Here is a 27,759-nt window from a genome sequence, read left to right on the forward strand (position 1 = left end):
GTAACTTGTTGCTGTTTGTAAAATTTCTTGTAGTTTCTGGGAATCAGCAAGACCCTTCTTCAATAAAGAATGAAGAGTTTGGAAATGTTCAGGAGATGTCTACAAAAAGCCTCATTGTGGGTCCACTCAATCTTCGACTGGACAGCAGTGCAGTGCACCGGATAATGAAAATGATAGTTTGTGCTCTAGAACATGAATATGAGCCATATAGCAGAACTAAGCCAGGTTTGCTCTTATTGCATACATGAAATATACAGAATTAAACCAGAACTTCAGTGATTTTGGAGTTGCAAATTCCAAATAGTTAAAATCTGCCAGGGAATATTACCATTCCAAAGAAATTTTAAATAAAAATGAAACATTGATGTATCCCCATCAGTGCTGGCTATACCTTTTCAGATAATTCCAGGCATTTTGACCTTCAGACAGTCTGAAACCGTTTGATTCAATCACTAGTTTCTTGTTGAGTAAAGGGCATATTTCACTGGCAACTTGAAGTTCTCTTAGGATTCTTAGGGAAGAATGCCTGTTGACAATTACTTGTTTCAAGTAATAGATAAACTGGACAAAAAATGAATGGAAAAAAGTTGTAGTAAAACAAGACGACTTTCTTGTATAAAACTAAAAGAGCTTGACAGATTTCTCACATCTAAGGCCTGGAGTTTCTATTTTGAAATCCAGATACTGTTGCTTTTAGCCTTAGTTAGAACCAGTGAATTGCAAAAAAAGAAAAGGTTAAGTATATTAAATATGAAGGAGGAAAGAAAGTTGTTTTCTATGTTTTGGTAGTTGCTAACTGTTTTTGAAAAAGCCGCTGTAGTCTTTTATATATTTTAGTCAAATTTATGTAATCTTGATTTATTTTAGATCTTGCAGATGGAAATAGAACTCTGCCAAGCTCCGAAGAAGTAGCATCGTTGGAGGAATACATTCCTACTCGTCTTACAACATTCACCATTCTGAAATGCACAGTTATAATCCCTGTGGCAGAATTTAATTTACTAGACCACTTGGTGCCTGTAATCATGGGTGAGAAGGTATGTACACACCAATGCTTACCTTCTTCATATTAGTGCATGTTATTCCTTAGAAATGATTAAAGCTAAAATACATGAAGCATGTTGAACACATTGCCTTAATGCAGGCCTGGTTACACCTCTGCTTTTCATCTCATCATGGGAAATACCAAAAATTGAAACTATACCTACCCTGGGGTGGAACTGAATTTTCTCATTGGACTGTTATGCTTTGTGCCAGATGTATTACTGATTTCCAAATGAGTTTGGTGCACATGAACTTTCCCTGTAGATAACTAAGGCCAGCAGTATGTCTAGTAACTAACTGGACTTGTTAAAACTGAAGGTACTGGTATGAAAATAACATTTGGAGGAAAAAGATTTTAAATCATAAAATGGTTTGGATTCATGTTAGTCATTAAACACACATGAAAAGAAATAGCTATGACTTGATGTTTTTTAGAGAAACCTTTGGATCAAAAAGCAAACTTGTTGCCATTTTGCTGTGCAGGTCTTCTCATACTCAGGCAAACTGCAAATCTTTGAACACACATATTCAGTAGAGGCTTCACAGATGTTAGCAGGCAGCTCTGTTTATTTTAGTCCCAGCCCTGATATCAGGAAGGCTTTGGCTGTTCTTGGACATTTAACTGCTGTAGATCATACTGTTTGATCTGATTACTCAGTGGTGAATCAGTTTTTTTTTTTTCTTCTGAATCTTAATGATTCCTCCTTCTGCTTAAATGTTCAAGATTTTAGGAGAACTGATCTGCATGCAGCGTTGATCAGAGTGATCTGTGGCACTTGAAAATGTTGAGAATGAACCAAATACATGGAAATGTGCTTTTAAAACAGACAATTGGATCTTGGAAAGTCCCTTCCAACTGAACTATTTTATATCACATAAGTGTATTAAGAACAACAACAAGAAGAAAACATTCTCACAAAAAAAGCACAGTTAAGATTTTTGTGAAGCAGTTGGCTCAGAAAGAGCCAGAAATGCTGTTAACTAACAGCTGGAATTTGTTGTTATCTTTTGGAAATATGTAGTATAATTTCAACAAAAAAAATCCCATACTATTTTTATTCCCATGGGACTTTTTTCTCTTGTGCACAACATATTATAGGAGCGAAGCAGTGCTTTGTAGTGAAGATTTAGTTATGTTTATCTCCTGCTGCAGAAATGGGAAAGGTATTTTATGAATAAGAAGTAACTAGAAGAGAAGAAATTGTATTCTTTATTGAGTTCAATTTCTAGGAATTTTTGTCTGATACTAAACACTTCCAATGACTTTTTTCCACAAGTGACTCCTAACTACATATTCTTTGTACTTGAGGGTAACGTTGATTTTTTTTTTTCTTTTTCCCAGTGGGATGTATTTTACAGCAGTTCTCAGTATCTTTTGTTCCGATTACAGCAACAGGAGTTGGACTTCTATTTGTGAAGAGTTTTGCTATGCTAAACATTCAGTAATTGATATTCAAGTTCAATTCAAGAACAGAGTTGTTTATCAACCTTTGTTTTAACTTGTAATTTGTTGTCTGAAATGCAGATAACAGCTGCAGAATACACAGTTTTGTGTATGAGTGTTTATAAAGTACTTATGTTTGAAAAAGGTGAATATTGTTGGAAGTGTTTGTTACTTTTTTCTTCAGAGAATGATTTGAGCACTGTTACATTATGGAAGGTACAATTGTTCTAAATTATGTTGGTAAAGTAAGTAGTTACTGCTGATTATGGGTAAACTAACTTGTGCTTTGTTTTCCTGTGGAATGTGCTTTATTTCCAACACATTTAAGATTGTATGTGTAGTTCAAGTGAACTTCTTGATTATTTTTTACTTGGAAATTTCAAATTTCATTTCTTGAGTGAAGCCTAGTGTGCTTAAAATAGCAGTAATTTCAAATTTTAGATTGAAACTGATTACATATAAAATTAATATCCTATTTTGATACAAGTTCAGTAAAAACTGTTGAATTGATAGAGTACTTTGGATTGCTAGAGGTCTCTGGAGAGCAACTCTGTGTTTAATGTATTGCTTAAAACAAGTCCAATTAAAGCAGGTTGCTCCAGCGTTTCTCCCGTCAAGTGTACTCCAGGGATGGAGATTGCCCAAAAAGCTTTTGCACATACCTCTTTGGAATTAACTGTTTCATGTTGTGTCCATTGTTACGTCTCCTCTCACGGTACACCTCAGACAAAAGTCTGTCTCCATCTTCTGTCCCCTCCCAGCAGATAGCTGTATATAGTAGCAAGATCTCCCTTTGTCTTTCTCCGGGCTGAACACGCCACTTACGATGGTCTCTCCCAAAAGAGGGCTCGTGCTCTCTCTCTCCTTTTCTCTTTGGTAGCCCTTTGAGAACTCATTTTGTTCTTTCCATGTCTGTTTTGTACTAGATGTATTTTTCTGTTTTAATCAATACTATGACAAAATATAGGTGGATATAAGAAATAGCACTTATTCTTGGGAATTGCATTTTCTTTTTTTGCTGAGACATCTGGCATGATTGCAAATATATAATATATGATTGTGTAAGGGTTAGATAAATATGAGTTTAGTGTGATGATAGTGCTTTGGAGTGATTAAAAAGTAGATATTTTATAGAGTAAAATCTTGACTTTGTATATTCTTGTGTTGGGCTGGCCTTGGCCAGCTGCCACACAAGTGATCTCTTATTCTTCCTCCTCTATAGGAAGGGACAGATAAGGATGGGAAGGTAGCTTACCCATTGCCATTACAAGGACAATATGACTCAACTTTGGGAAAATCAGTTTATTGCCATTTAAAATGGATCTGGATAGTGAGAAACCAGCTCCCATTCCCCCTTCCTTCCAGCCTCAGTTTGACTGCTTCATTCTTGATTTATCTGCCTCTTATCTCTTCCTTGACGAAAGGGGGTTGTGCTTCATTTGTAGCAGTTTGTTTCTGCTGCTCCTGCTTCCTCACACTTTCACCCTGCTCCGTTGTGAGCCCAATCCACAGGCTGCACTCCTTGAAGAAAAATTTGCTTTGATGTTGGCTTCTCTGTGGATGATACCTTCTCCAGCATGTCTCTTCCAAGTACTGTAGCGGAACTTCTATTCTGACATCTTGAGCACCTTCTCCCTCTTCTCCTTTGCTGACCTTGCTGCTTATGCTGTTGTTTCTCACTAATTTTCTCCTACATCTCAGCTTGTGTGGTCTTTTTGCCCTTTCTTAGGTATGTTTCCACAGAAACATCACCAGTTTGTGTGCTGGATTCAGCTGCACCCTGTGATGGGGCTGTGGTGTTGGCTAGAACTGGCCTGTCCTCACAGAGGCCCCTTTTGCAGCTGCCTACTTGCCAACACCTGGGTACTCATATGCAGTAGAATTCTGGATGAAAACATATGTGAATTTTGAACTCCTACCGCAGAAGAAGTTACTTTGAAATTACCTAAGAATGTGTATTATTTTATCATAAGGCTGTGGAATACATTTTATTACATGTGGATTTGTTTTTTTGTGTGTGTCTAGTTTGAGAGAAAGAGATGTTAAGAATGTACAAGAAATACAACTCAAGTGTAATAGTTGCATGTTTTTTTCACCTTCTATAGAACTTCAGTGGATTGCTGAGTGCTACAAGCTTCCAGCCCTTACGGCCTTTACCTTCTGTCAGGATTCTGGTGGATAAAATTAACCTGGAACACTCTGTACCAATGTATGCTGAGCAACTGGTAAATACAGTCAGCACCCTCAGCCAGCCATCCGATAACCTTCTTCATTACTGCTATTCACACTGCTATCTGAAGGTAAAAGAAGTCTGGAGCTCTGTTTCTTATTGTGGGATGCTGAGAAAAAGTTAAAGCAAGTGTAGATGATCCTTAATGGTAACATCAAGTTTCCAGGCAGAGCATTTTCAGGATGTGCCAAGTAAATGCATCTTGCAGAATATTATTACTTGGGATCACTAATTCTGAGTGGAGCGAGATGTTCTATAACACTAACACAGAACTTCATCTGAAGCAACATTGCTTCTAATTCCATTGCAATATTCTAATTCCAAACTAATTCCAAGGTTCTTGCAGCAGTATTGAGTTAAAATAATTGGAGGAAACATTTCTCCAATTTAAAGATAACAGTTGCAAAATATGTAAGTTACAATTAATTATATGTAGCAACTTGTGTGATGTTATTAGGAAGAAACATTGCTTTTTCATTGCATTGTTACAGTGAAACCTTTACAATGAGGTATGCAAAGACTCTTGCCATACAACTTCAGATGTTTTCATTGTAAGAGGAAAGCAGTTTGAGTGTTCTCAGTTAAAGATCCATTATAAAAGTTATTGCTAGACTGAGAGAAGTCTAAAAAGCTGTGAAATTATTCAGTTGCCATCTGCTGAGATTTTAATAGAATTGAAAACTGAAATATCAGAACAAGTTTTAAGATAAGTCTCACATCCTCTTCAGATGAGCTTTCCCCTCAGGCAGTCTGAAAGACTTCTGAACGCTGCTAAAATGTTAATATTTACTACTGATTGCTAACATTTTTCAGTTATCCATTCACTTGTGTGCTGATATCTTAAATAAAAATTTAAACAATGAAATTCTTACTGCCTGCACGAAAAACACTGTCCCAAGTTACATGGCAAGGTTTCTCTGACTGATGTGTTTACTCCTGTCATATGTAAAGTGATTGGGACAGCAATATGCAAGTCACCTATTTGGTTTTTGTTGCAGGACTTTTTTTGTTCAAGAGTTTTAGCAGCTGTTTGATCAGCTTTTTCCAGAGGTGGAGTATAATTTTGAGTTACACTGTCTTTTTCACACTGAACGGCAGAAAATCATAGAGAATAATGGAGATGAAACTTCTAAGTTGTCTTATCAAGAAAAAAAATTGGAGGTGTATTATCTCATTTCCTTAAATACCACTTTTCTAGCTAATGCTGTTACAATAAGGAAAAATGTTGTTTGAATGGAAGACAACATGCAATTTGCAGATTTAAAAGATACAGAATAATGTATTTTAAATGTTTTTGAATAATTCTTGGTCTTTGGCAAAAAGGAAATATGTAAAATTATCTTTTTTAAAAAATGCAATTATAATATAAAATATACAATGTATTATGTACATGGAAGTAATCTGAAAATGAGCTAATCATAATGGTATACACTTTGACCAGCTGCATTTGTTTTCAGGTATTTGGTTTTCAAGCAGCATTGACCTCTTTGGACAGTAGAGGATTGTACAGCTTCCCTGTTCCTGTTATTCCCTCTTTCAGTACTGCTCTTTATGGCAAACTGATCAAGTTTCCCAAGTATTGGTGAGCATTTAAGCAACATACTCGTGTTTATAATAAATAGTTTAAAAATGCCAAGCTTCATATATACATATAGTTCTGTAAAGACTTTGTTTCTTTGTCTCTTATCATATTCTGCTGTGAAGGCTGTTACTGTTAATAGGTCTCTTTGTAAGGATAGCTGTTAATCGGAATTTCAGATCCTTGTTTGGATGGATGAAAGAAGATGCTGTGGAAGCTCTGTAGTAAATGAACTTATGATCATAAATGTCAACGTATAATTTTTAATAATTGTGTTTTCTTGAAAATAGTTTAATGAATACATTTTGGCTATGACAAAGTTTTCTTAATAACAGCCTCTAATACTTTTTTTAATGACTAAATCCTTCTAAGAAATCCTGCATATAATAACAGGTAAACAGGATAATGTGTCAAGACTTCATACATTGTGTTCTGTAGTTAATTTGTTGTGATTTGTTTGTGAAAGTTCATTAGATTATTTGAAAGGGGGGGAAAAATAGAGTACTGGATTCATTCTTAGTTCTGCATACAGAATACGCTTAGGTTTTCTCTTGTAAGCTGTGTTACCATCTTAAATAAAAGACATTTTTAGCATAGTCTGAACACCACCAGGTGGTAGCAGTTTAATTGACTTTCTCATATTTTCCATCAGTAGCCCAAAACAATACTAAGTGTTTCAGATGAACTGCTGTTTTATTGTGACACACTGCTTAAAAAAACCTACCAGGATAACCAGTAATCAGCACTTACTAATTAGAGTATGTTAGGACTCTGGGCAAAATTGACAGCCTTTCCTTACATGACCTGATATTTAATATTAAGCTCAGGTTTGTGATACTTAGGTAACGGTGGAAATACATTACTGTTTAAAAGCAAATTTGGATTTATTTAGTATATTGTAAGATCTCATGGATAGTTGTGCAACATGATTATTTTAGAGCTTAAAAATGGTTGAAAAATCTTACAAGTTGGTGGTATTTGAATCTTAGTGCTTTCTCATGAGTGCATTTGTGCTCTTTTGCATTTGCCTGCTGTCGCTGTTCTTGGTCATTTGTGGTTGGTTTCTTGCACTCTCACACATGTGCTGCTGCGTGCTGGTTATCACATTCCCTTTCATGTGCTTTGTCTGTCTTTCTCTGCCTCCCCCTCACCCTTGTATTATGATGTGTGCCCAGCTGGAAAATAGAGTATGGTAGACTAATAACTGGTAGACTAATAATATGGAAAAATAAAAACAAGCAGTAGTTTTGAGGGTGGGGGGAATGGTGCTGCCTTAAAAATAGCAACTCAAATTTTATTGAGATTTTTGTGAGACCAGAAGGGATGTATTTTAAAAGAATTTTAATAGTAACTTTCTCATTTTGTGGGACATGATATCTTTCTAAAGGTTATTTATTTATTAGCAGCATGAAAAAAAGAATATATAACAGTAACTTATTCTAACAATTTATTTAAACTAAGCAACACCAATTTGCGGGTAATAAAGTAGAAAAACAAATGAGTACAGCAGCAGCCAGGTTAAATGAAGTGTAGTTTGAAGTGAATAAAACTCCAGATGAAATACATCAAATAGCACTTGAACTAAATCGAAATCAGCACAAGGACTGAGAGCTTCATTGAAGTCATGCAGTGAGTGAGAATTAGTCTGGTAGGATAACCTGGTAATGTCATTAAACTTAAATTCATTTTCCTTTCCCCCCCCCCTCCCCCCCAATTATGCCACCTGTTTTATTTGGATTTTTAGATTTCGCATTCCAGAGTTTCTTAAAGTACACACATCTGATGCTACATGTGTTCTTCTATTTCTTGGTAGAAAATATATACCACAGACCATACTTTTAAAAACAAAGACATTTTATGAACTGTTATGGAATCCCTCAGGTAGTGTGTTTTGAGTTAGCAGTGAAAATCTCAACTTTATTTCTGACATAAATCAGTAGAATAGCTTTATTTTCTAGTTTCAATATAATAATTTCAAAGTATACTATATATTAGATATTGTTGTAATATTTATTTTGAAACCTTCAACTGATAAACATCACTAGCATATTTTAACAAAATTTCCAATAAATTCCTTTAAATTAGCATTAAGGTAGCAAAAGTGCTGTTTCGTTTTACTTACTAGATTGATGTCCTCTTTAATTTCAGTTAATACACATTCTTCTGGTAAATGAAGTTGATTTAAACTTACTAGTTAACTAAGTCTTTGACATCTTTTAAATTGTTGTATACTTATGTTTCTGTTTAAATAAAAGCATCTGGTATTTTATTTCTGTCAAGTATAACAAGATGCAAAATACTATGTTAATGTCAATATTTTACAGCTCCTTTATGTAGTGTTGCATGCCAGACTGTAAAGCAGCTTTCAAAGCTTTCAGGAGGATGTCTAAAAACAACTGAGAATTAGCAGAATAAGGTTTAAAGCCCAGAATGGATGACAAGAATGTTTATGGCCAAACAGAAATCTTGAGAGAAGTTAGATATTTTTTTTCTTTTGGCTACAATTGCTGTGGTAACAGATGAGATAACTCAGGGTAGGCAGTTCTGTTTTAAGAACCTTCCATTATTTATAAAATATCACTTCATTGTACTTGTGCAGAATATTGAAGAGTTAAAGAGTGTAGATTAAGTCTTATCTTTATTTTTTTCCAATATCTGGAATTCTGGAACTGTCATCTATGTTTTATGAGCCTGAAATTAGTGTGTTTGTTTTATTGATTTTTTTTTTTTTTTTTTTTTTTTCCTTTTCTTGCCTATCTTTACTCCCTTCCTTTGACATGTACTCTAGACTGTTGTCTTCCATTGTCAATTTTTGGGAAAGCTTGCTGTCTCCACCTGTGACAGAATCACAGCTTTTGATTTTTCTGAAACCTAGTGGAATAAGGACATAGTTGAGCATGATGTTATCTATCTCTGCATCCTTTCTATTCAGTTAATTAGTGCAATAGTTCATTTTCAAGATTTGATAGTGAGTTTCTTCCTTCTTATTTTGAGACCAGAGCGATAGCTGCTGGCTTGCTGTCTACAGAGAACACCATGGACTTGTGTGATGTCTGGTAATGTTAAATTTGAGTGTGAATGAACTATTCATGAACAAGTTGAGTTACTGCTGTGTAAATTAGTGTCTGGGATTTCGTGGTCTGTGCTTTAATGATCACAGAATACAGAGCAGTTATTGAATGTTCTTGATACCAGAACATCCTGAAAGGAATCATTGAGATGATGCTGAATGAGATCACATGGAATGCGTGGGATAACAGAATAGGCGGATCAGGCCTAGCCAGCATGGGTTCACAAAAGTCGGATTGGACTGAGTGACCCACCTGGTGGATGAGGGCTGTTGACATAGTCTACCTAGGCGTCAGCAAAGGCTTTGACACTGTCCCCCACAGCTTTCTTCTGGAGAAACTGGCTGTCTGTGGCTTAGACTGGTACACTCTTCGCTGGGTAAAGAACTGGCTGGATGGCTGGGCCCAGAAAGTGGTGGTAAATGGAGTTAAATCCAGCTGGTAAATAGTGGTATTCCCCAGTGGTCTGTATTGGGGCTTGTCTGGTTTAGTATCCTTATTGATGACCTGGATGAGGGCATTGAATGCACCCTCAGTAAGCCTGCAGATGACACTGGGCTGGGAGAAAGTGTCACTCTGCCTGGGGGTAGGAAAATTCTACACGGAGATCTGCTCAGGCTGGGTTGCTGGGCTGAGGCCAGTGGGATGAAGTTCAACAGGACTGACTGCCAGGTCCTGCACTTTGGCCACAACAACCCCAGGCAATGCTACAGGGTTGGGGCAAAGTGGCTGAAAGACTGGAAGAAATGGACCTGGGGTGTTGGTTGATGCTGAGTCAAACATGAGCTAGCAGTGTGTCCAGGTGGCCAAGAAGGCCAAAGCTTTGTATCAGAAATAGTGTTGCCAGCAGGAGCAAGGAAGTAATAATCATCCCTCTGTACTCAGCACTGGTGAGGCTGCATCTCGAGTACTGTGTTTGGTTTTGGGACCCTCATTAAAAGAGTGATGTTGAGGCCCTGGAACATCCCCACAGAAGGGCAACAAAACTAGTAAGAGGTCTGGAGCACAAGTCCTATGAGGAGTGGCTGAGCAAGGTGGGATTGTTTAGTCTGGAGAAGAGAAGCCTGAGGGGTGACCTCGTTGATCTTTACAATTGCCTGAAAAGAGGTTGTGGCGAGGTGGGAGTTGGCCTTTTCTGTGTAACTGTTGATAGGACTAGAGGGAACAGTCTCAAGTTGCACCAGGAGAGATTCAGGTTGGATATTAAGAACAATTTCTTCTCTGAAAGAATGGTCAGGTGCTGGAATGGGCTGTCTGGAAAGGTGGAGTCATTCTATCTGGAAGTGTTCAAGGAATGTTTAGATACTGCGTTAAAGGACATGTTACAGTGGAGAAATAACTGTAAAGGTAAATATTTACCATGTCTCTACAATCTGTTACATGTATATTAGATTGGCATGCTAGGTCACAACCTCCTTTTGGCTAACTATTATACAATGATACTGAGAAGCATGCATTGCCAGCAGCCTGTGGCATATTCAGATTTCTTACCTGACTTTCTAGCTTTTGTTTCAATTTTGTGGCCACGTAAATGCCAGATGGATTTGTACACATAATTACATCTTAACTTTTATAACTTTATAACTTTTTTTTAACATTTATAACTTTAAAATTAACATTAGAAAATAGGTGAAGGTTCTGAAGATCTTGCACTACTACTTTTAAGATTTCTCTAAAACCTTAGTTATTGTAAAAGTAACAGTGTAAAAATATTTGTATACTTTTGCAGCGTTAGTTCTGTTTTGCTCTATCATCCCTTAGAAGTTAAACATTCCTAGCTTAATCAACATCATGTAGTGATATGCCACACTTTGTCATAATTCATCATTTTACTCATGCTCCTATCCAGTCAGGAGAAGTTTTGATGTGTACCCGCTCATCTGGGTCGTCTTGATAATCCTGTGTGCTTTTGATGATACCACAGAACAAGACCCAATTCATGTTGATTCACAAACAATACAGTGTTTGAGGATCCAGTTTTTTGAACAATTAGAGGTTGTTGGTTAGCAAGGAAATTGTGTCCCTTACTAGCAAGGTGCTACTGTCACAACAGTGGGACATTTTAGGATATGCTGCGTGCTGAAGAGGGGGGATTAAAAGTAGGTAATGGGGGAGCGGGGTGAACTCTGTTACCATTGTAACTGAAACATATTTTCAGGATAGTTGGGTAGTTCAGTGAAGTAGTGCTGCTTACAACTAAAAATGGTGGTAGATTTGTGAGCTTGTGAAATGCAGCTGTCATGCAGTTAAGTGCAATGGTACGCTAGTATGGGACAAGTGGACTCTGGCAAGAAACACAGACATAGCCAAAGAGTGTGGGTGTTAGATTATAAATCAAGGAAGTTCTCCAATAAATTGACACTTGAGTCTTGAATTTGGCAACCTGGTTTATTGACTAGTCACAGTAAATCAAAACTAATGTCAGTTCTAGTTGAATGTGGATTGTGTTTCACGTGGGCAGTTGAGGGGTACGCTTGGTTCCTGAGTCAGAAGCAGAAACAGGTTGAAAACACATGAAACTCATTTTGTAGCATTCACTTGTGACTATTAGTTATGTCAGTAATTGGACATAACTGCCAGATGAAAATTCAAGTATTCTTTGAAACAGAGCATATCTGAGATTGCATGCTTGAACAGATGCCATCAGCGTCTGGGACAGCAGAGTGTTTCAGCCACATCACTGTAATGGGAGTTAGAGTTAGCATGTGTGAAAACCTGCTTGAACTGTTGAGATATGTCAGTGATATGGACTGTGCAGGAACTGACAAAAACAGACTCGGTACCTGAAGAGGTATAATTGCCTCAGATGTAAACAATCAGTCTAGGGAGTGTACTGGGTTACTTCAGTATTGTTACTTCTATACTATTGCCTAGAAAATGCATCAAATCAAACTTCACTTTGGTTGTTATTTTCACTGTGGCTGTACATCGTTGTTGGAGGAGCAGGTATGTCAGTATATCACAGTAAATTGTGAACACCACTATAGGGTGAGAATGATCTTTCACTGAAAGCACAGTTTAACATATCTTTATAATAAAAATTAAGTAGGCAATGCTTGCATATAAGAATGAAGGTGCATAGGGAACTTCTGCAAAATATTTTTAATTTGTGTTGATATTAATGCATATCAAGGCTCAGCAAGAATGCTTCGTGGCTCTTTCAGCTGTGGCCTTCTGGAAGGAAAAGTTGTCAGTTACCAGGAAGGACCTTCTGCCCATGAGGGGTTTTGCGTTCTGTGTACATGACTTGTAGCTTGATTACTGTGATTACAAATTAACTTCAGTTGGAAACTTCTAGTATGGTTTTTTAATTAAGTCCAGATCTAATGTTACTGCTTCTCAGCAGATGTGGCAGGCAGCATTCAGCAAATCTGTTAAAAGTTCACTTTTTAATCAATGTAAATTGGAAGCAGTTGTATTTTTCAGTATTCTCCATGAGGAGGAAAACCAGCAAAGTTGACTGCAAGGGGTGGTCATCTGTACTGTTTCTAGTGTAATTACTTAGGTTAATTAATCGTCAAGGCTCTTCAGTGAAAATAAATTAAACCTATTAACTAGTATCTGCTCAGGGAAAGTGGTTGCACATGGTGAATGCATTATTCTGGTTTGAGCTGCCATCAGTATTTGCAGACGTTTGCTAAGGACAATTAAATGGAACATCACTTAAAATGTGTAGGATTTTCATGTTCAAAGCTGTTTCTTGCTTTAGTTGAGACTAGCAAGAGATAAGTAAAACTTTGTTGTAATGCTAAAGTGCTGTCATTTTGAATTAATACTAAAGAAAATTGGAATCCCAAAGACATGCAACTTTTTTGCTAGATGCATTTTCTGTTTCTCTTAGTACTATCACCAACTGTAGAAAACTGGTTCGGATTTAATGATTCTTACTTTGAGTCTTTACCTGTGCAAACTCTGGCCTCTGGAGATTCACTGGTGGCAATTCTTCACACGGTGTTTATTTTTTCTTTATCCAGAATTTCGCCTGCAATTGGTGCCTTATGTTTTTGTTGTCCTTTAATTCTATCATTGAATCTTGAAGAGAAATGTTACCTGAGATTGCATCTACACTGCTAAATAAAACATGCCAGTAAACAGCATCCTGCAAGTGAGTTTTTGGCATGCTTGGTCTCTTCAGCATTGCTTAAACATTGTTTGAGAAAGTGTAGTTGGTATTTACAGTCACAGTCTGTTACCGACACTTGCACTTGGCCTTGTTTGCTTGTATAGAAAAAGATGTAGCCTGCTCAAAACTTGCATCCTGAAATTAAGAGAGTACAGCTGTTGTCATGGTTGTTATATCAGTTTTGGAAGAAGCCTGAAATTAAGAGAGCACAGCTGTTGTCATGGCTGTTATATCAGTTTTGGAAGAAGTGCACCTTAGTGTTACAGTTGCTCTTTTCCCTTCCATTTTCTTTCTTTACAACTTTCTTTTTAAATGAAAATGTCATGGGAATTGATAGGAATAAAAGCATTGTTGTAAAATTTTTTAGCTGTTCAACTCTGTAATTGCAAGAAAATAGGTTGACTTTACAAGCATTAAGGCTTATAGTTCCCTGCAGAATTATGTTGTTGAAATAGTATGGAATTGTATACCACAGCATATCCTTTGCCTCTGTAGATCTAGCCTCAGATTGATAGCCTTCATTTCCACCTGGAGTGAAGTACCAGAAACTCTCTAGTCTTTATACACCTATTTTTGTAAGCATGTTAATGTGACAAGCTCAAATGAATTTGATAACCATCACAAGTGGTGACCAAGTAACTGTGGACTCAAAAATATTATTTAAAAAAATAAACAACAACCTGTATTTATCTTCAGTCAAAGCAATAAGGCTTATTTATGTGCATGTTCAGTAAAACCTTTGAAAGTATGCTGAAGTAATCTCTCTGTACATACTGAGGAACAGGTACTGTGTTGAACACATGCTAATGTTTGTATCTCAACTTGATCTGTATGTTTGGTATGCATTGTCTGATTTTCATTAGCTTTTGATATTACAAGCATCACGAACTTCTGATTTTTGAGGCTTTTTTTTTTTTTTTTTTGAGAATTTTGGAGGGCATTTTGGGCAAAAAAGGAAGAACCAAAGAAGAACTGAAGTCAGGCTTCCCCTGCAAGAACAGGTTGAGGCAGCTGGGACTGCATTGAGAAGAGAAGGCCCTGGAGAGATCTGCTAGCAGCTTTTCACAGTATCTAAAAGGGGGGGCAGTAAGAAGAAAGGGGACAGACTCTTTAGTAGAGTCTGTTGTGATGGGATGAGGGGAAACAGCTTCAAACTAAACGAGGGCAGATTCAGACTGGATATAAAGAAAAAAGATTTTTACAGGAATAGTGAAGTACTGGAACTTTTGTAGTGTGATATGTGGGAGGGGAAGATAAATCCATGGGCATTGTGTCTTTCCTTGTATAACTCTGTGGTCTTCTGGGATTTTCTCTTAGTGTTTATAAAAGGATTACAAGAATGCTGAGTTACACAGAATTTTTCATGAGACGGAGAAGTCTTTAGATCTGCTCCTGCTCAAGGTTTTTCCTCTTCCTGGCTCTGCAAAAGGAGTCTATTTTCTTTTCAATCCTTCTTTCTCCTTATCTTCCTCCTTCTCTGTTATCTCTTACAAGCCACTGTTCCTAGCTTACAAGACTGGTTAACCAAAGGAGATGTATTCAGATGGAAAGAAAAAGCCTCTGTTCTCCGTGACTGCATTTTTGTGACATCTTCACATCTGCATGCTTTGGAGAGGAGTCAAATTTATGGGGCAGCAACTCTTCTTCCTCATAAAATAGAGCTTTGGACTCACATTTTTTTTTGGATGCTTTCATTCTGTGGGGTAGGGTCATCTCTGAATAGCTGTGCTCTGGCAAATGGGGTGGTCCTCACCATACATAGGGCCCATGAACTGTTGAATTGGTTGAACCCATGAATTGTTACCTGGCTGGAATGGACTAAGATGAAATACCTGTACATTATGAAATTAATTTATTAGGGATAACTAATTTGTATTTGAGCTCCTTTCTCTTGCAGCTTCCCTGCAAACAGGGAGGATAACATGACAGTAACTTCAGGAAAAAAAAAATGAATGCAGTTTTAAATGATTATATTGAATAGAAATCTCTATTAAAAATATACATGTATATATTCTTATTTGTGCTCCTGGTAATTCAATACTACAAAAATACCTGTAAGTGCCTGTGCTATTAGGTGAGTGGTTGAGTGAATTTCCCTCAGATTTGAGCAGTTGGTTTTTTTTGAGAGTAACTGCTTTTACTTGTGGCAGCATGAAAGGAAGATGGAAGTCTTTGCTGTTCTCAGGGCTGCCCATTGTGGTTATTGCTTTCCTGATAACAGCAGTTTAGGCATGTCTCCTTGTCATGTGGCAGCAGTTTTCGTGTCCAGCTCTTGGTTTATGCCATAGTGTCCTGCAAGCGACTGTTGTGGCAACTTTCCTCACTGAGCACCCAACGTGTTTCTGAGCCCTCCTGGCTCCCTGTTTTACCTGCTAATGACAACCAAATGGCTCTATGTGGCAGATTTAGAGGATTGATTTAATGGCTGTTGCTGCTGTTTCTGGGAGCGTGTGGAGGGGGAAATGGGAGGAAGAGGGGAGAGGAAGGGGGAGAGGTGGTGTGTCTGGACAGTGCACCACTTCATGGGAAAGCAGTTTCCAAAACTGTTCCACCCCTGCGGGTTCTGAGATTTGGTTACATTGTAGTATCTAAAGCAATGATGCTTGCTTTAAAGAAGGTGCAAAAAAAGTAACACTTTGTTCTTTCTCTTAGCAGTTATGTAACTTTGCTGCTCAGAGGTTTATTGATAATAGTTTTAAATTTTGTGATTTCATTTGGTGGATCTGGTGGTCTTGATTATTTGCATCTCCAGCTAAAGCATCTCTAAGTTCTAGCAGATTTCCATGTCCGTATTTTCAATATTTTACCGGCGAGTAGTTTTCCTGAGAAGAGGCCAGGTGTAGCTCAAGTAGTTGATGTAAAAGTGCCCTGCTCTAATACAATCCTCTCTGTACCACCTTCATAAAGCCACTTGTTCCATATAGGAAGTGGTCTTCTTTCCATTTATTTTTTTTTCCATGTGGGTTTTTCAGTCTCAGTTACGAGTACCAAATTTTTCATATTTGGATCTCTTTAGACATAATGTAGCTAAACCATGCCGTATTCATTCCATCCCCTCTCCTTCTTTTTAAAATCCCTTTGATTTCCATAAATGACTATAAAATTCCTTGATTCAAGTGAAAAGTAGCAGACTTCTTGGAGAAGTAAAGGAAGAATAGATACATAAAATGTAAAAAAAAAAAAAAAAAAAATAAAAAAAATTCATAATAGTCATTGATCGCATTATGTGAGGAGAGTTTCTTATCCCTTGTTTTCTGTTTTTCCTTCAGACATCCTAGGGAATTCAGAAAATGCTCTTTGTCAAAGTTGAAGCTTTATGTTTAGTCCATAGATAAGACTGAACACCCAGCCCCTTCTTGGTGGTGTCAATGAATTAGATAAAATCTTGTGCATTTTGAGGCCTGTAGCTAGCCAATGACTGAACTTGTAGTGGAGGTAAACTGCTTTCTTACATTCTCTCTTAAATGTTTAATCCAGTAGGTTTGAGTATTCATCTGATGCTTAGTGTGGCTGTGTTTGAGCCTAGCTAAATTAAAAGTACCCTGTCCTAGCTTTTTTAGGAGTCTTTGTTCTTTCTTGCAGCCTTCAGTGTTTTCTCCTGGTGTCTCGCAGATCACAAAATAACCATCCCACTGAGGTCACTGCTACTCAATTCCTTATTGCTTCACAAGCAAGTAATATTATTCTTATCACTTTTAATGTCCACCTGTAACAGAAAAACGTAAAAATGGAGTAAAAATAACCAAAGTTTCAAGTTCCTAATATGCATGTCCAGATTTTTGCTTCTTTGCTTCAAAATGATTTTTTTTTTTTGCAAGATTTCTTCCTTCTTATATATTTATTTGATATCAGTAATCATTTTTTTGTTGTTGTTCTTGTAATAGTCCATTTGTTTTTGCTTTGCTGTACAGGGCTGAATTTTATTGTTCTGTTCATATTCTTGCTGCAATGAGAACTGAGAATGCAAATTCTCCGATCACTTTCTAAGATAAAAAGTTTGCACTTGGCCTGCTTTTTTTATTTTCATAATTGTTTCAAGGAAATCTCTGTCTTTCTGAAGTTCATATATGAATTAACACTGGCAAAGTTTTTTTTTATCACTGTCAATTTCAATTCCAAAAGTGATGCTAAGCGCCCAGCCTCCCCCCCCCCCCCAAAAAAAAATACAGACAACTGTCAGCTTTGAAGTGTATTGTTCCCTTCCACTGCTGTATTTGAAGTTTGCAGAAATGTGCTTATTCATTTAAAAAAGTTAAATTTCCAATGTAGTTGTTTTCTTCCTTGTAATGAATTCTACTACTAGCCGTACTTTCTACAAATAAGATACAAAAGGCAACAGCAGCTGTCTCACCTGCTTACGAGGTGACCTAAGAGGTCTGACTTCCTTAGTGATGCCTGTAGAGCCTGAGAAGTTTAGAAGGAATGAATTCTGCAGATGTTTTTGAAATTGTCTTTAAAAGTAGGTTTAATTATTTGGTGATAAGATGTGGTTCTCTTGCACAATTAACTATATATGGTTAATATAAGATTAAAAGTATTGGTAGTGTATGTGGTTTTATCATATTGCTGTTTTTTGTGCTTTTTTTTTTTTTTTTTGTAACAGTGATAGTAGTTTTGCATTTAATAAATAAGTAGTTCAAAACAGTAGTGGTTAAATTCCTTTCCCTTTCTTCTACCTGAGTGCTGTCTTCAAAGTTTTGGTGGTGTTTGCTTTCTTCAATAGGAGTTGCTTCAGTGATGTTAAGTAAAAGGATCAAAATTGTCATTTTCTTGATATGAAGGATCAGAATAGGTAGAAACATGGATTTAATACATGTGTGTAGGTGAAGCTTTGTTTCTGTTGAATATAAAGCTAACATCCATTTTCTGTTTGCCTAGGAGAAAAGGTGTACAAATGCTGACTGAAATTCTTAAGGTGCTTAAATTACATTCAAGCTCTTTTGAGGCCCAGTTGCTGGGTTCTAGTAGCAGGTTACTGGCTTTGTTATTTTGGAAAAAATGAACTAATAGTTTTTTACCGTACAGGATATGAGTAATAAGAAAAATTAAATTTTTGGAAACATTTTGCAGGTTCCAGCTCTGCAATTGGGGACTCTATATAAACCTTTGGAGCCAGCTGTTCACCGCTATATTCTTTCAGTCATTTGGAGGTGTTGATTTTAAAGGAATGAGTTGCTGTTCCTGAAGTCTACAAACTGAAAATATTTCATAGCAGACCTGTGAACTTAACATGCGTTGGTAACATTGGTGTCTGTGCATGGCAGATAAGGACCAATTCATGGTTTCGTTCAAAAACAGTGAAGAAAACTATTTTCTTTAATGGTATTCCAGATTCATCCAGATATTTCAGCAAGTCTTTATTACAGTTTGTCAGCAAACTGAGTACAACCAAAGTGTATTTAAAAATCATTTAATTAGGACAGATTCATTTTCACTCCATGCCACTACATAGCAAGACTTGCTTGTTCATATTTCTTTAAATTTATTCTGGAATTTGTCCAAGTTTAGCTTTAATGAGTAGTCTATCCTGCTAGTTACATTAGGATTTATTTTCCCCTGGAGAAGGGTGTTAGAATTGCTAGTTTTTTAACCTGTTCAGTTAAATGAGCGTAAGTTCAGAACTGCATCTTAACTCTTGAGTGTAAAGATTTGAGAAATAGTTATTTCTATTGTTACAATTTTGCCCTGCACTTTAAGTAGTGGCTTTAGAATCCAACTATGTGTCATAACTGTTTTAATATGGCAACGAGTTTTGATAAGAAATTGTGCTCAGTTGCTTAATACAAATTTAATGATAGAGTATTGAAATGCTGGTTTAGTTTACTGGAGAAAAAAAAATATAGTTGTATTTTAACTCGTTGCTTGAATATATCTCTTGAGTCATAAACTATGGTTAAATTTAGTTCAGTACCTTATTAATGATGGATTTTCTGTATTAACAGGTGCAGTCTGGTAGCAGACTTGTATGTTAAGTTCTTTTAAATGCATTATTTGTGTTTCAAAACTATCATAATAAATCCTGAATTATACATGTACTTTCATCACTAGCCAGGTCTAGTTAAAATTTCCTTTAAGTAACATTTGCTGCACACATGGTACAATACATTTCCCCTCCCCACACCTTTATGGCCTTTATTTTTTTCTATAAAAAAGGATTTATTTTGTTCGGCTTCCTATTTCTCCCAAGTTATCTGAAAAGGAACAGTGCACTTCATTCCTCTGGGATTGTTAAAGTACAAAAAGCTTAGAATTTTGCATATTGTTTAAAAGAAATTTCCTACACTGTAGTTATCCTTAGGGAATATTTTATGTGAAACTTCTATATTTCATATAGCTCAGTACAGTAGCTATGAAATTAATAGTCAGACTTTTAAAGTGAAATCTGTTCTGCTGTTGCATTGTATGCTGCTATTGTCATAGCTCTCTGAAGCCCATGAGTTTAGTAATACTTGTCTGTGTTCTTCATGGTGCCCAGAGTTTTTCTTTCAGCGACTAAAAAGCTATAGTGCATTTATACTGGGGGTTATGCATTTATCTGAGCCGCTGAAGTGAGTGGTGGTTGTTTTTTTTGTTTTTGTGTTTTTTTTTTTTTTTTGGCCAGTTGTGTTCCATGGAGGCCAGTCTCAGTGTTTCAGAGTACATTATGTTGTAAGTTTCCTTCAGTTGTCTGGATCAAAGTGATTCTTTTTAGGTTTTTTAAAATTATTTTTTAAACTGGGCACCATCTTTACGTACTTGACTTTACGTTTCAGCTTTTGTCTCCTATTAAGTCTCATTGAGTAGTTCTTGTTTTCTAACTAGTGCGCTGTGGATATTGTGTACTCCTTTGATGTACTGTGAGCAGTAATCACAGACAGTGTGTCATCTGCTTGGGTTCTCTAGGAAAATCCTTATGGCTGTCAAATTAAAAGGCAGATACAAAATATGGGAGTTCTGAATTTCAAAGACTGATAGTTCATTTCAAACAGTTTTACCAAACTTTGCCATTGGAGGAAAACAACAAAAAAAAAAAAGGCCAAAAAAAAAAGCCATATATTCTGATATTAATAACCATCTTGTTAGGTATGAGACCTGGACAAATTCTGGGTCTTATGGTTGATCTGCTTATTAGCGGGTCTTATCTGCCAAAAAAAAAAAAAACAAACCAAAACAAAAGAAAAAAAAACAAACACCCCAATTTTACACATTTCCCAGTTCTTAAAGTGTTTTACATTGGTGTCTTTGGGTTGCATCGTGTGTCTGATTAGCACGGGCTTAAAATGTGTAATTATGCATTTGATGCATTGAGAACTTCTTGAAGGGCTGAAAGAGTAGATGGCAAATGTGAGTTCATAAGGAATATTAAGACTAATGTGAACAAAAACACCAAAACCAAACAGATCACAATCGCGTCATCACTGTTCTCCTGGCATGTTTTTCCTGCTTTCATTGTTTAGTGTCTAAATTACTTGATGGTGGAGATAAACACAGAACCCCAGGATGGCTGAGGCTGGCAGAGCCCTCTGTGCCATCAGGCCCACCCCTGCTCCAGCAGGGGCACCCAGAGCAGGGGGCCCAGGCCCACAGCCAGGTGGCTTCTGAACATCTCCAAGGAGGAGTCCCCACAGCCTCTGGGCAACCTGTGTCAGCAGCAGCACAGCAGTGCTGCCTGGTGCTCAGAGGGAGCCCCTGTGCTACAGTTGGTACCCACTGCCCCTTTTCCAGGCATTGGGCACCACTGGAAGGAGCCCTCACATGCCCTCTTGGAATTTCCCTTCAGGTGTTTATGGACACTGATGAGGTCACTGCAGGGTGACCTCATTGCAGCCTTTCAGTACCTAAAGGGAGCCTGTAAACAGGAGAGGAATCAATTCTTTGAAAGGGTAGATAACTGCAGGATAAGGGGAAATGGTTTTAAGTTGAAGGAGGGAGGATTTAGGTCAGATGTCAGGGGGAAGTTCTTTACTATGAGTGGTGAGGCACTGGAACAGGCTGCCCAGAAAGGTTGTGGATGCCCCATCCCTGGAGGTGTTCAAGGCCAGATTGGATGGGGTCCTGGGCAGCCTGGTCTAGTATTAAACGTGGAAGTTGGCGGCCCTGCATGTGACGGGGGTTGGAAATGCATGATCCTTGAGATCTCTTCCAACCCTGGCAATTCTGTGATTCTATGAACCCTTGAAGTTTTCGAATGTAGGATAATTGCATAAATAATAAGGGTAATAATATAAGTATGAGGAAGAAAAGGTAAGTTACTTCTATGTAGTTATTAAGAGCCCTCCTGTTGGTGTTGGGCTATGATGTCACAGAAGAATTTATTTCCAGAAAGAATGTCCTTTAGATAAACTTTAAATAAAAATAGTTATTTTATCTCACATTTTATAGGATGATGTAAAGTTAAAGTATTTAACAGAACTCCTATCTTGAGTGAATTTCAGTATAAGTAGAATAAGCTCTTTCGAGATGGAATTTTAATAGTCACATTATTGTCTCTATAGATTTAATTGCTCATAGTCTGCTATTCTATAATTCAGCTTTTGAATTGTTATTCTTCTGCATCAAACTAAGGATTTTTTTTCTCTCAATATTTTAAACAGGACCAAGAGAGCTCATGTCCCACTAACAGAATGCATATTTGAACTTCCAAATTTGACAATTCAAGCAACTAGAGCTCAAACCCTTCTCCTCCAAACTATTTATCAGAGCTGGTGTCATCCTGTTGGAAATGTCAGTTCTGTGGCCATCAATGAAGCTTTACTGAATGAAGTTTTCCAGTCTTCAGGTAAATATGTGATGCTTTTGGCCAAGTATGTCAGATTAATATCTTGATTATGGTATGGAGAACTGTTAGCAAATGTGTATGCAACTATATCCTTTAAATCCAGGTTTTTACATAAAGTAGTTAACATACAGAATGTTTTTTGTGTGTATGTGAGTATTTATAGCTAATGCTTGGAATCCAGGATGTAAGCTAAGCCTCTGAGCTTCACTCCTTGGCACCAAATTCTGGATACTTTTAATTTTCCCATATACGATAATTTTTCCATAATTCCCTCATCTAAAACATCCACCCTTTCTACTTTATATGGTATAATGTTGTAACTTAAGATCATTTTGAGGTGAAGCTGTTGGATAAAATAAAAAATACTGGATTATTAAAGGCTTTATTAATCAGTGGTGAATAGAAGTTGATTTTTTTTAAAGATCTGCATATGTTTTTCATTTAGTTCCACAAATAAATATTTCTGTTGTGAAACAGCTAAAGACATATGAGTCTCAGAGGTGATGATGTAAATAATGAAATTTGCTACCTGTCATTCCTTTGGAAAATATCCAGGGATTTCAGGAAGAAATTGTCCTTACTGATAAAATGCCGAGACTATCACCTGCATTCATTGTCTGTGTGTAACAGTTTTAATGAATCTAGGTCTGCATTATCTAGCTCGTAAATAAATTGGGGCTTCTTCAGATTGACTGCATTTGGTATTTTGCTAATTGTGGTCACTGTAGTATTGGTATTTTCTCAGTGTGTTAAATATTGGCATATACGTCTCGCTTGTTTCCCTGAATGAATTTATTTGTTATGGCTAAAGTTAGGAAAACAAAAGATTTGTTTTTCCTGTCCTTTCTCTTGTCCTGTGTGCAAAACTATTTTATTAATGTTGGTGTATTAATTTAAATACTGTTTTTTAAGACTTTATCCAAGATTATCTGCTGGTACTAGAAGTAAAGGATTTAAAAACGGAGCCAGGAGGGTGCTAATAAAGAGATTAAGTTTCATCTTTGAAAACTGGGAAAGGCTCTTGTATTTAGATGTCATTACTGATATGACATTGCCCAAATTTCTGTACAACTCTTGGAATAATTGTGAATAAGGACTTTTAAGAAGCGTTTAGTTTTTTCTACTTTCTGAAAAGTCTCATTGATTCTTTTCATTCCTTGTTTACATGTAGTCACAAAAGGATGAGATTGTGGGGTTTTACTTTCAAGTACCATTACTTCTGAAGGTAGTAGGTTTAAAATCTACTCTCCAGACAGATGTGAAAATGCATCATATGATCAATTAGGTGGCCTTAGGGTTTGCAGTTTTGAAGTAACTTGTTCTATCATTTAGTATGGTTTCTGTCCTCCAGTCTGGAGAACTGTAATACAACTACGCTATTCTGCAAATTCATTTATTAGAAATCTGGAGCACAAATTTTAAGTACTTAAAGTGAACGAACAGCATGCTTGTTGTCATACTTGTTTTGATCTTCTCTTATTGTGGCTTAGTGCTTGTCCTAATAAATTATATGTTCCTGTAGTTCTAATTCACATTAAATAGATGAAAAGAGTTTTGAACTCAAAGCAGTGAAATGATTTCTGTCTGCCAATTTGCTGTAACCTTCAGCTTGTTTCATTCTGTAAGTCTACAACATTATGTTGGAATACATTTGGAAAAAAATTAAGATCATGCTTTGTAAATAGTGCTTATACTTAGAGGTGGATTGCATATACTTTAATGGTAGCATCTATGTATGTGTGGGTGTCTATAATTATGTGGGGAACTTGAATTTTTTTTTTTGGCTGAGTTTTTTAGTAACTATGAAAGTAGCATAGCAAGAAAGAATATATTATTGGGATTTTAAAAAAAATATTTAAAAAGGCACAGCTATTAATCACTGATACTGATATACTAACATTCATCTTAGCTTCCCCAACACAAAACTGCAGTTGAGTGAATTTTGAACTTATTTCCTATTTGTACTGTAGTTAAAGCCTTTGACTAGATACTCAGTGTTTCCGTAGTATCCAGTTACTCATCACAGTTACTCCTCATCTTTATATACCTAACATCTGTAGCCTTATAGTGATTTATTATTTTTCTCAGCATTGTAGTCTTAAATTGATGTTAAATATCTAACTGATTTTTATTTTTCTATGTCTTCCTTTCAGAGGCAAGATTTAGGCTTTGCCTCATTTTTGGTGATCAGAAATCCATCTCAAGGATTGCTGATACTTCCTTTTGTGGTGAGGCTGAACCTGCAGTGAGCACCTGGTTTGGTGGCTCCCTGTTTTAGAGGGGCTATAAAGAAAATGGAGAGGTTTGGAGGGCTGTTGAGACCTACTGGGTCTTTACATGTGTTTCCATTGAAAGTCGTTGAAGGAGCAAAGTTTGGATAGCGCACTGGAGAGGAGGCTAAGGCAGAATTTCACAGCTGCATGCAAATGTTTGATGGACAGTTTCAAAGGTGATGTATACAAATTATTATTAATAATGCTAGGTGATAGAGTACACTTGCATGTGTGTATGGCTACCTGTACAGATCATGGGTGCTTGGAACACTTGTAGACAGCACCAATGGGCTCTTCTAGGCTTGTGCAGATAGGCATTTAATGGACTGATGGCTCCTGTGGTGGATCTAGGAGTAGCTGGGCAGTGGATTATTTGGGGATCATAATCTGTGTTTCATGATTAGTGTTGCCCAAATTATATTCTATCTTTTACATTTTCCAACTTCAAAAAGCCATCCGTTAGTTTCAGTCATAAGTAGTAGGGCAAACAGCTTTGTCTATCTTGAGGTTCTTATTCCCCTGTTAAAAATAAATAAAAAGCAACCAGACATGATTTTACTCTGAAAAAGAAGGGACATATTTAGTTTGTTGTCTTATTTTGAATGATCAGGAGACTGCCAGCAAGCCTGCCTTATCATTTGGGCAACCAGATTTTACTCTTTGATTTGCAGTACACCACCTTGCTTTTTTTTATCCTTATGAGCAGACTGTGCCTTCCAAGACAAGGCGTGTTTTATCCTTCCAATCTGATCTACCAGTTTTGAAGATATGAGATTTAATCTTTTTTTCTTTTATATTTTCTTTGTTTCTGTCACATAGCTAGTCTCAAATGCTTGCCATTTTTTTTTACTTTTTTTTTTTTTTTTTGCAACTGCCTATATCTGTGTTTACTACTTGTGTTGAATGAACAGTTAAAGTAGAAAACCAGTAAAAGTCAAAGAGTTCAAAAATTAGTAGACAAGTATAGATGCATGAATTGTAGGAGGAGGCGAATATATCAAAGCAGAGCATGTGTCTGTTGGCCTTTTGACATGCTCCTGAGAGTCTCAGGCATGCTTTGGAGGCATGCTCTGGGAATCTGTCTGCTGGGATAACTGCTGAAAGATACTCTGGATGCAACTTCAAAAGGTACGTCTGCACTGTGTATCCCAGAAGCATAGAAGATAGAAGTTAAAGCTGGTATGTGATGTTTGGTGATGTGGTTACTTCAGTAATATTTTTTGGCTCCACAACTTCCTCCAAACTAGCTTAGGATGAAGGTCATGAGATTCAGAAAAAACTCTCCAACACTTCAGTATGCAGTTCTTCATGCAACTAGATTCAAGGAATTTAATAAGATAAAATTGTTTGCTCTGTTTTCCAGAAACCTTCATCAGTCAGGAGAAAATCACTTTCCTCAAGTATTTTGGAGTTGTTGGTTGTTAGATATTATGCCTTCATCAGGTAGACTTTTGAATTTAGAGTTCATCAGTTTCTTTTGATTAACTTGTAAAAAAGAAAGGAGGCTGAAAAAATGAGTTTTGAAGTCTTAAAAGCAAATGTGTGTATTTTGGTTTCTTACATTAATAAGGCTTGTTATCTTAAAGCTACCATTAAAACGACACAGGCTGTAGACTGTCAGAATGTGTGGAGCATAAATTAATGCGAGTACTTAAAGAAAGGTGTGTGTTTTTTATGTTAGTAATTATTGTAATGCTACCCTGTGCATAAGTGTCGTGCATAAGTGTTGTGCCATACCTGCCTTGAAACAATATAATTCTGCGTTAGGCAAATTTATCATTACAACTGACTTGGAATGTATGGATATCCCTAGCTATTTAGTGGAATTTTGAAAGCAATGAATTTTTTTGTCTTCAATTTGGACATAACTCATTGAGGATTAGTTTATTTTGTTTACCCAAGCTATTTTTATAATTCTTTCCCTATATAAGCACAATAGAATGTTAATGTGGTAGTTAAATAGTATGTTACTTATTATACTTGCTCATGCTTGAGAAACATCCCTATTTTCCATTTTGTCCACTCTGCATGTAAAAAGAAACACAAATACAAAATAGATTGTGCTTTCTGTGTTTTCTACAAGTGGATTTATTAATGATGCTAATAAGTTTTTTTACTATTTTATATTTTTCAAGAATGATTATGCAAAATACTACAACTTTGGTAAATATTATCACACTCTTTTAGAAGTTGAGCATAATTAATCCTTTGGAGTAATTTCATCATGCATTTTCTCATTTGTTAGTTGGTGTACCCGAAGCACTCAGTTTCTAACCATTTCAGCCTGCCAAAAAAACATACACGCAGTCACACATGGCTTTAGTTTACTCTGGAAAACTGGAACTTGCTACCACTTTTTCCTTGTCCTGTTCAGGTAGTTCATTATTTTGTTGACAGTTCGGTTCTATTAATCTGGTATTTTTGGGAAAATTGCTTGCAGACCTTACATTTCTCTATTGAAGGTGATCAAATAGGCATTTGAATCCCTCATGTAAATGATGTCTTAAAGTTAAAATAAAATCTACTTTCCAGAAAGTAACTGTAAAACTATTTTATGCAAGATTTCATGTGGGATACCTTAATGGTTGAATAATAAATTTTACCTCATAAAAATGAAATTCAATAATACAGTAGCTTTCTCAGCGCAGTAGCATCTGGTTGAATCTCATGAGAGCCAATATTTTCCAACTCATTAGGATCATGTCGTTCTGTATGTCGTCAACATTGACTTAGCCAAGCTACCTTTACTTACATAACCGCCAAACTATTAAATAGGTCTCTTGTGGAGTGAAGTCAAATATTCCTCTTATTTTGCTTTTGCCTTGGAAGAAGAGAAGAAAATGTACATACTGTAACATTTAAACATCTGGTCTAAACCACATCAGGGTAACACTGAGGAAAGTAACAGGATTCAGTATTCTTCCCAGGTGTACATATAAAAAGGGGTTGTGGAGCTGCTGCATAGTTCTTTTAACCACTTAGGAAAAAGACTCAAATAAGCGACTTGCTTTTCTAATACCCCTTGATTTTAAAACTGCATTTTTCCTCTTACCCCCCTCCCTCACCACCAAACCCCAAAACCCAACGAAAGCCTAGAATAAAAACCTAATGTAGGCTGTTAAGCTCTAATTGCTTCCTCGTAATGGCATTTAATCTTTGTTTGTTCCACATTTGGGGACTCATTTTGTGAACTGCATGTCTTCAACTTTCTGTTTAAAATGAAAGAGTGCCTTCTCTTAA

The 27,759-nt window shown here is 36.6% G+C and overlaps 1 protein-coding gene across 3 annotated transcripts in view; it reads left to right on the forward strand.

The window, feature by feature from the left end:
• VPS13B (vacuolar protein sorting 13 homolog B) overlaps positions 1 to 27,759 on the forward strand; it is a 415,483-nt gene that overhangs the window by 63,856 nt on the left and 323,868 nt on the right. For all 3 annotated transcript variants that reach the window (XM_042868778.1, XM_042868780.1, XM_042868779.1), the window contains exons 13-17: positions 34 to 225; positions 868 to 1,037; positions 4,594 to 4,788; positions 6,176 to 6,300; positions 22,062 to 22,246. In XM_042868778.1, coding sequence (XP_042724712.1) covers positions 34 to 225; positions 868 to 1,037; positions 4,594 to 4,788; positions 6,176 to 6,300; positions 22,062 to 22,246 — 867 coding nt within the window. The remainder of the gene's footprint in view (positions 1 to 33; positions 226 to 867; positions 1,038 to 4,593; positions 4,789 to 6,175; positions 6,301 to 22,061; positions 22,247 to 27,759) is intronic.

This window comes from Lagopus leucura, unplaced genomic scaffold (assembly GCF_019238085.1).
Source record: "Lagopus leucura isolate 7727_CA_CO unplaced genomic scaffold, USGS_WTPT01 Super-Scaffold_100002, whole genome shotgun sequence".
Lineage (NCBI taxonomy): Eukaryota > Metazoa > Chordata > Aves > Galliformes > Phasianidae > Lagopus > Lagopus leucura.